The sequence below is a fragment of the Salvelinus alpinus genome, chromosome 3, assembly GCF_045679555.1.
Source record: "Salvelinus alpinus chromosome 3, SLU_Salpinus.1, whole genome shotgun sequence".
NCBI lineage: Eukaryota > Metazoa > Chordata > Actinopteri > Salmoniformes > Salmonidae > Salvelinus > Salvelinus alpinus.
In genome coordinates this window covers 91,127,289-91,137,288 of record NC_092088.1, presented here as the reverse complement: position 1 = coordinate 91,137,288, position 10,000 = coordinate 91,127,289, and the positions used below count along the sequence as shown (strand labels likewise).

Sequence of the window (10,000 nt, the reverse complement as noted above, 5' to 3'; positions counted from 1 at the left end):
TCATCATCATCATCACCAATACCATCACCATCATCACCATCATCATCACCACCACCATCATCGCCATCCTCATCGCCATCATCATCATCATCGCTATCATCATTGTCCCAGGGACTACAGATGTAAATGAGCTGTTAGCTAAATCTGGAACAATGTTTCTCAGTGGTTTCTTAGTGGTGTTTGTGTTGTACATTGTCCCTGTCCAAATAAACTTAAAGGAATGGTTCACCCAAATTACAAAATGACACATTGGTTTCCCTACGCTGTCAGCGGTCTATGGACAAGGTATGACAGCGATCCATGATACAGTATGGTGTAGTTTCCCTTAGTTAACATTTTAGCATTTGTGGCACAATTCCTATTCAAGTCATGGGACTAATATTAGCAGTTTTTGCGCGTCATGTCCAAATCATCCAAAAGTATCTCGAATTGATTGTGAATCTCAACAAAGTCTCTTATAGATAGTCCTGAGCGATGAACTGAAACTGGGGATATTTTTGGTTTTTGAAACAACTAATTCACTGGTTCAATTATTTTAATTCCATTTCGTTCATTTTTTTTTTCTTTTTTCTGTGAGCTCAATACGCACATTAAGTAGTTTCTCTAGAGATAAATCAGATCAAGCCCGAACTGTGCGATGTAGTAGGGAGTTGTAGTTTCCAACAGGTAGATATTCTACAAAGTTTAGTGCAGAAAACATGGTAATTAACTGCAATGACCATAATCCATTGCGTGCCTACTTGTCCGTTCGGTGTGTTTCTATAGGCCTGCTACTTTAGTTTAATGTGGGGAAGATACGGAGAGAGAGGAGAGACAGAAGATAGATATAGAGGGCAGTTGCTTCGCGAGGTATCTCTACCTGAAAATACATGATCTAAGTGATTAGAGGTTGGTGTTCTGCATTCATAAAAATATGCCTTATTTAATTTGAAGAACTACTAAAATAGGGATTATGTCAGACAGCAGCTCTATAGAGATGAGATGATGACTTGGAATTAAATATTAATATTAAAGTCATCAAATAAAACAAATATTTTATTAAAATAAATAAATGATGGTTAATAAGTGATAAGCAGTAATGGGAAGTCACTACCATCGTGGGACTTGTGTTGTTTTAATTGTTTTATTCAGTGTTGTTACAGCATTCAACCCACACAATACATAGTGCATTAAATGCCAAGATAAACAACATCTAATTTATGAATCTAACTGAAAACGAACCGACCTCAAGAAGCACTAATCTCTCAGCACTCATTTTGGATGATTTGGACACGATGTCATTTTGGTGAACTATCGTTTTAATTAAATTCATTAATCTTCTGAATTACCATACAAAATACATGCTATGAACAATGTGAACATGCCATGCAAATGTAATTCTGAATACAAAACTACTACAGTATCTGTAACTACTGCAATAAGAGTTCAGAATAAAGAAGTCTGGTCAATCTAGCACTGGGCAAGGACCAGAGAGATCTACAATCCAGACAGGTCAGAGCCTGGCTGACAGGGTCTATGTAAATGTGACAGGTGCTACAATCCAGACAGGTCAGAGCCTGGCTGACAGGGTGTATGTAGAAGTGACGGGTGCTACAATCCAGACAGGTCAGAGTTTGGCTGACAGGGTCTATGTAGAAGTGACGGGTGCTACAATCCAGACAGGTCAGAGCCTGGCTGACAGGGTGTATGTAGAAGTGACGGACGTCACTGTGCTTGCTCAGACGTCCACTTCCTCCTGAACCAGCTCACACAGAGACTAGAACTCAGAACCGTACCACTTCCTCCTGAACCAGCTCACACAGAGACTAGAACTCAGAACCGTACCACTTCCTCCTGAACCAGCTCACACAGAGACTAGAACTCAGAACCGTACCACTTCCTCCTGAACCAGCTCACACAGAGACTAGAACCCAGAACCGTACCACTTCCTCCTGAACCAGCTCACACAGAGACTAGAACTCAGAACCGTACCACTTCCTCCTGAACCAGCTCACACAGAGACTAGAACCCAGAACCGTACCACTTCCTCCTGAACCAGCTCACACAGAGACTAGAACCTAGAACCGTACCACTTCCTCCTGAACCAGCTCACACAGAGACTAGAACTCAGAACCGTACCACTTCCTCCTGAACCAGCTCACACAGAGACTAGAACTCAGAACCGTACCACTTCCTCCTGAACCAGCTCACACAGAGACTAGAACCCAGAACCGTACCACTTCCTCCTGAACCAGCTCACACAGAGACTAGAACTCAGAACCGTACCACTTCCTCCTGAACCAGCTCACACAGAGACTAGAACCCAGAACCGTACCACTTCCTCCTGAACCAGCTCACACAGAGACTAGAACCTAGAACCGTACCACTTCCTCCTGAACCAGCTCACACAGAGACTAGAACTCAGAACCGTACCACTTCCTCCTGAACCAGCTCACACAGAGACTAGAACCCAGAACCGTACCACTTCCTCCTGAACCAGCTCACACAGAGACTAGAACTCAGAACCGTACCACTTCCTCCTGAACCAGCTCACACAGAGACTAGAACTCAGAACCGTACCACTTCCTCCTGAACCAGCTCACACAGAGACTAGAACTCAGAACATCCGCCTTGCAAACACACATGGCCGCCCTGTTGACAATGCCAACTACGCTATCGAAACAACAGTGACCAGGTCCCATCAATTAGATCTATAACATCCTGTTAGATATACTGTATTTGTGTTATTCATGTAGTTACTTTAATAATCACTTCAATAACTCTACCTACATGTACTGTACATATTACCTCAATTACCTCGATACCGGTGCACCCGCACATTGACTCTGTACCGGTACCCTCTGTATAAAGCCCCGCTATTGTTATTTACTGCTGCTATTTAATTATTTGTTATTCTTATCTCTTACTTTTTTGTTGTTGCTATTTTCTTAAAACTGCATTGTTGGTTACGGGCTTGTAAGTAAGCATGTATTCGGCGCATGTGATAAATACAATTTGATTTGATTTAGTTCAGTGTTTGCTATGCTAAACTGTTTGTCTCTGAGTTATTCCCAACACTTAGATGTCAGCGTAGTGTTAGTGGACTGCTAGCAGTCTGAATGTATCAAGTCAGAACCCTGGAACTCTCATCTTCAAATGGGATTTTTACACTAACACATGAATAATGTTACAGAGAACTGGGAGACAGCGATGCTCACTAAACATGAATAATGTTACAGAGAACTGGGAGACAGCGATGCTCTCTCACCACACGCTGGTGTAACGCAGGTCAACGTTGCACTACTGACTTGTTTTGTGATGAACTTGGTCGGCATCATGTCTGTCCATTTCAGACCTCCACTGAGGTTAGTCCTTGGACCCGTGTGTATGGAGAAGGGGTAAATACAGGTGGGATGGAAGAGTGATGGAGGAGTGACGGAGAGATGAAATAGAGGAGTGTGACCCCTTCCCAGGGTTGTTCTACCTTTCAGAGAAGGTCATGTGATTAACTGTTTAGCTGAGGGGGACCATCTGTTTTTTCCTAATGCTCGATTTTACTGTGTTCATTAAAAAGCCATAAAACATGCCACTGCTTTGGGAAACTTTATCATAAAAGGCCTTTTAATATTGGCAAAGTGAGGAAAGTTATCACCGCAGTCACCGAGCAGCCTCCCCAGCCATAAAAGGAGACTTATTCCTCATTATTACAAGTATTATCAGAGTCATTTTATTAATTGAATCTGGATAAAATTCTGCCAAAAACTTGTTCTTTTTTTTACTGTATTTCTGGGTACTATAAAACATGTCCACGGCTTTGTGCCAAATGGCACCCTATTCCCTGAGTCCCTGGTCAAAAGTAGTGCACTATATAGGGAATAGGTCACCCTTTGGGACACGCCCCCATGTGTCCCAGTGTCTATAATCCCAGCTACTGTGTCTGTGTAAGAATGAATTCACATCTTCTAGCTCCACATCATAGTAGAGCTGCATCCCCTGGGGAACGTAGCACAGAGAATGGTCAAGGTCGTGTGGTATCTTAGAGGTGTGACTCACAACCTTTTTCGGTTACTGTACCACCAACAACATTTTGCGCTTCCCAGAGTACCCCTGAAGTACCCCTGATGTGCATTTTACCAGTAGGACTATTGTCTCATGAGTCTTCTCAGAGTACCCCTGAAGCTTCCCAGAGTACCCCTGAAGTACCCCTGATGTGCATTTTACCAGTAGGACTATGGTCTCATGAGTCTTCTCAGGTATCCCCAGGGATCCTAGTGCAGTAATAGAAATTGAAAGACCGGCTGGCTGATGGTAAAACAATTTGAGATACCTTATTGGTCATGCTTTATTGACAACCGATTGGATGTTGGGGAGAGAAGATGGAGTCCAGAGGCTCTCTGGCTCCTTTTTAAAATCCATCATCTACTGTATTAATTTGCACTCCTTCATCACTCAATGAACTGACCAGGACAGAGCCAGTCTAATGATGAGCTGCCACCATAATGTTTTACCTGTCAAGATTTTAACAATCAGCAGACAAGGAGAGGACACAAGGAGAGGAAATAGGGAGAGGAAACAAGGAGAGGAAACAAGAATACGACACGAGGATATAACATAAGGAGAGGACACACGGATAGGACACAAGGAGAGGACAGATATTTAGGCATTTGAGAAAGAGACCCTTTTTAACAGTGATGTGTCTCCTCCACAGCCAATGGCCAGGGGTCTAACTCCTCAGCCAATGGCCAGGGGTCTAACTCCTCAGCCAATGGCCAGGGGTCTAACTCCTCAGCCAATGGCCAGGGGTCTAACTCCTCAGCCAGTGGCCAGTTGTTTAACAGTGGTGTGTATCTCCTCCTCAGCCAATGACCAGTGGTTTAACTGATCTGTCTCCTCCTCAGCCAATGGCCAGTGGTTTAACTGATCTGTCTCCTCCTCAGCCAATGGCCAGTGGTTTAATTGATCTGTCTCCTCCTCAGCCAATGGCCAGTGGAATCCCTGGGGGCCTTGGAGTTGCTGCTCAGGGGTCTAACTCCTCAGCCAATGGCCAGGGGTCTAACTCCTCAGGCAGTGGCCAGGGGTCTAACTCCTCAGCCAATGGCCAGGGGTCTCCTCCTCAGCCAATGGCCAGGGGTCTAACTCCTCAGCCAATGGCCAGGGGTCTAACTCCTCAGCCAATGGCCAGGAGTCTAACTCCTCAGGCAGTGGCCAGGGGTCTAACTCCTCAGCCAATGGCCAGGGGTCTGCTCCTCAGCCAATGGCCAGGGGTCTAACTCCTCAGCCAATGGCCAGGGGTCTAACTCCTCAGCCAATGGCCAGGGGTCTAACTCCTCAGCCAATGGCCAGGGGTCTAACTCCTCAGCCAGTGGCCAGTTGTTTAACAGTGGTGTGTATCTCCTCCTCAGCCAATGACCAGTGGTTTAACTGATCTGTCTCCTCCTCAGCCAATGACCAGTGGTTTAACTGATCTGTCTAACTCCTCAGCCAATGGCCAGGGGTCTAACTCCTCAGCCAATGGCCAGGGGTCTAACTCCTCAGCCAATGGCCAGGGGTCTAACTCCTCAGCCAGTGGCCAGTTGTTTAACAGTGGTGTGTATCTCCTCCTCAGCCAATGACCAGTGGTTTAACTGATCTGTCTCCTCCTCAGCCAATGGCCAGTGGTTTAACTGATCTGTCTCCTCCTCAGCCAATGGCCAGTGGTTTAATTGATCTGTCTCCTCCTCAGCCAATGGCCAGTGGAATCCCTGGGGGCCTTGGAGTTGCTGCTCAGGGGTCTAACTCCTCAGCCAATGGCCAGGGGTCTAACTCCTCAGGCAGTGGCCAGGGGTCTAACTCCTCAGCCAATGGCCAGGGGTCTCCTCCTCAGCCAATGGCCAGGGGTCTAACTCCTCAGCCAATGGCCAGGGGTCTAACTACTCAGCCAATGGCCAGGGGTCTAACTCCTCAGCCAATGGCCAGGGGTCTAACTCCTCAGCCAATGGCCAGGGGTCTAACTCCTCAGCCAATGGCCAGGGGTCTAACTCCTCAGCCAGTGGCCAGTTGTTTAACAGTGGTGTGTATCTCCTCCTCAGCCAATGACCAGTGGTTTAACTGATCTGTCTCCTCCTCAGCCAATGACCAGTGGTTTAACTGATCTGTCTCCTCCTCAGCCAATGACCAGTGGTTTAACTGATCTGTCTCCTCCTCAACCAATGGCCAGTGGTTTAACTGATCTGTCTCTCCTCCTCAGCCAATGGCCAGTGGAATCCCTGGGGGCCTTGGAGTGGCTGCTCCAAGTCATGTGACGGGGGTTGGCAGAGGCGGGCACGGGTGTGCCAGGGGGCAGCGGTCACCGGGCAACAGTGCGAGGGCACGGGGGATGAAGTCCGCAAGTGCAGTGACCAGCGTTGCCCAGGTAACGATAACCCCATAACCACCATAAGTGAGACCGCAAGAGTCAATTAACTGGAAGCGTAGAGTGAAGATAATGATCTTCCTCTTCGCTGAGGAAGAGTGACGTGCCTTTCTGTTCCTGTAGGAGGAAACGATAAGAGTTACATAAAGCAGAGGGTAGACAACTCAGCTTCAGCTCTGCTCTGAAAATAGACAGAGTCTAGAAAGATCATCTGCAATTCAACAATGAATTCAACAACGGAGTAATAAAAAGCTTATATTTTGGGTTACGATAAAGATCGACAGATTGTGCTAAACTCACGAGATATGTATACTGTAGGTTATTGTCTATTCTTCAAGAACCAATGGGTAAATATCAAGACTTGAAATGACCATTGAACAGCTTCCCAAATCACAGACTGGAGCTTTAAGAGGAAGCTGATAGAGAGAGAGAGAATATATAGAGAGAGAGAAATAAAAAGAGAGAGAGGATAGAGAGATAGAGAGAGAGAGAGAGAGAGAGAGAGAGAGAGAGAGAGAGAGAGAGAGAGAGAGAGAGAGAGAGAGAGAGAGAGAGAGAGAGAGAGAGAGAATAGAGAGAGCGAGATAATAAAGAGAGAGAGAGAGAATAGAGAGAGAGATAATAGAGAGAGCGAGATAATAAAGAGAGAGGATAGAGAAAGAGAGATAGAGAGAGAGATAATAGAGAGAGATAAAGAGAGAGAGAGAATAGAGAGGGAGAATAAGAGAGAGATAAAGAGCGAGAGAGAGAATAAAATAGTGTTATTTTGTCTAGGTCCTAATGTATGATTAATATCTTAATATTAATTGATGGTGTTGATTAACCCACCTGTTTTATCTCCATGGAGACTGTTCGCTACCATGGCGATGAATGCAAATTCAATCTTTTGTTTGACCATTATCACCCTGTAAAGAGTGGCATTGTTTCTGTTGTAGGAGTAAGGACTGTAGGGAAGCAGTTCCCATTATCAATCTTTTTCAGACCTGTTCTATTTTAAGCAGTTTAATCCAACACAAAGAAACCATTTTACAACTACAGCATGTTCATGTATTACAATCTAGTTAGAATCTAGTCTACACTTATGCAATTATAGAGGAGGCTGGTGGGAGGAGATATAGGAGGACAGGCTCCTTGTAACGGCTTCAATGGAATTAATGGAATGGTATCAAACCAGGGGTTGGAACCAAAATTATTTTCCAATCGTTTTGTCCTAAACAGATTCATTATTTTTGGGGTTCTGTTCCACTGTTTTGACCAACAAAATAAAGTTCTGAACCGGTTCGAACCCGAAAAACAATGGGTTTTTATTGTTCCTTTCTGTTCCTTTTTAAACCTCTGAAATATATATATATTTTTTTTTTACATTAATAGCAAATAGTATTTTGCCATAACAGCATGGTTTAATCGTAATGAAAGACAAACACACACTGTGCTGCCAGTCACAGTGTAGGGCGCAAGATGCAACTGACATTTTGAGGGTGAGGGAGAGCGAGAGAGTTTGGAGGAAGCTTGCCTTGAAGCGCTGGGCATCTTGTTATGACATACATCATCTGAATTAGGCCCACAGAGGAGGACCAGCTTCTATGGAGGAACTTTGAATGTCTTTGAACATCCGAGTTGGTTTAACGTTGGACCAGAGCAAACGTTAGCTAGCTAACTAGCTAACGAGCTAACTAGCTAACTAGCTTGTGTGTGCAGAGCAGCACTAGAATTAAAATCAAACTCTTACCTTTTGTAGTTAATAAATCCAATGTGAAACGTGATAACTATAGTATCCATTATAGCATTGAAAAGTAAATCCATTCTTCTTTAATTAAACATCTCTCCCTAATTTCTGAATTACACTTGTAACGTTGTCAGTAGGCTACAGTAACCTATGCTTCACAGGGGAGAGGCAGGTAGACTCAACACAAACACACCCCACTGGCAAAAATGTCCAGCTGGCAGGCAGATGCTGGAATAATAATAACAATAAAAGTTATATTGATAATAAAAATTATGTTAATACTAAAAATACAAAAAATAATAACAATAATAATAAATAAATAAATAATAATAAAATAATATAATACAAATAATAATACACAAAAAAAATACACAAAAATATATATAATAATAATTATTATTATTATAATAATAATAATAAAATAAAAATAATAATAATAATAATAATAATAAAATTAAAATTAAAATTAAAATTAAAATTAAAATTTAAATTTAAATTAAAATTAAAATTAAAATAATAATAATAATAATTTCTGGGTGACAGACTGAAGGCTTTGCATAGGCACTTTTTGATGTGACTTTTGTGGGACTGGAAAAAAATGGCCGGAACATAAAATAAAGTTTTTAACCAGTTTGCATGCTTTTAAAATAACGGTTATCTTCCGGGAACAGTATAGATAACTTTAGTTTATGGTTCGGGTTCCGTTCCTAATTGTTATTTTCCGGTTTTCGGTTCTGTTCCCTGAACCAGTTCCAACCCTTGATGGAAACCACGTTTGACTCCGTTCCAATAACTCCATTACAACTATTACAATGAGCCCATCCTCCTATAACTCCTCCCACCAGCCTCTTCTGGACTATACATATTTGTGAGTCAGCAATAACCCAGCAATGTGTTGTGTACGGTTCGCTCCCCAGCGCCCTATGAGATCTGTCTGGAGGACTACACTGTATCCATGGTGTGGAGAAGAACACCTTCAGGAGAACTGGCCTTCAACAGGTGTCCTCCCAATGCCACGGGTAAGGACACGTGTGTGTGTGTGTGTGTGTGTGTGTGTGTGTGTGTGTGTGTGTGTGTGTGTGTGTGTGTGTGTGTGTGTGTGTGTGTGTGTGTGTGTGTGTGTGTGTGTGTGTGTGTGTGTGTGTGTGTGTGTGTGTGTGTGTGTGTGTGTGTGTGTGCGTGCGTGCGTGCGTGCGTGCGTGCGTGTGTGTGTGTATGTCTGTGTCCTCCTAATGCTACACTAAGTGCAGTAAGAACACAGTCATGCCCTGGGGTTTTGTCTATCCTAGTGGTTACCACCACTGCCTTTGGGGCATGTGAGCGTGGTATCAAACACTTGTCGCACCCTCTCACTTATCCTACTTTTTTCATTCAAGTCTTCACTTTTAACTTCGATTCATAAAATAATTTTTTTTAAATAACAGTTTAAAAAAAGGATAGTCCTGCTGGTCTGAATTCAGACTCCAGCCGCTGTATGGCCATTGACTGAATAATGAACCAAGAGAAACTAGAGCACTTTAGAATGTTCTGCTGTAACTTAGTTGATAATGAAATGAGTCATTTTCCAGGGGCTATTATGTTGAGGTTTCATTGGGAGCTTTCTGTCCATTACTCATGTGTAGAGAGGACTAGTGGTGATGGATATGTCCCTGTCACATTCCACTGACACATCCATTCCTGCTGTGACGGATTGGAAGTGCTTTACACGATGCATGTGTCCCAAACGACTCCCTATTTAATATACAATGCACTATTTTATTTTAAAGTTCTGCACTACATAGGGAATAGGGTGCCGTTTGAGATGCAACCGGTATGTTTCTACTGAACAGATTTCCCTATTTGCATTGCATTGACCCGCACAGCATTATGTCAATGTGTTTTCAAATAGCCTACAGCCAAAGACA

General features: G+C 43.5%; 1 protein-coding gene across 13 annotated transcripts in view; it reads left to right on the top strand.

The window, feature by feature from the left end:
* adgrb3 (adhesion G protein-coupled receptor B3) overlaps window positions 1-10,000 on the top strand; it is a 368,383-nt gene that overhangs the window by 156,822 nt on the left and 201,561 nt on the right. For all 13 annotated transcript variants that reach the window (XM_071394473.1, XM_071394478.1, XM_071394475.1 and 10 more), the window contains 2 exons: window positions 6,206-6,370; window positions 9,014-9,115. In XM_071394473.1, coding sequence (XP_071250574.1) covers window positions 6,206-6,370; window positions 9,014-9,115 — 267 coding nt within the window. The remainder of the gene's footprint in view (window positions 1-6,205; window positions 6,371-9,013; window positions 9,116-10,000) is intronic.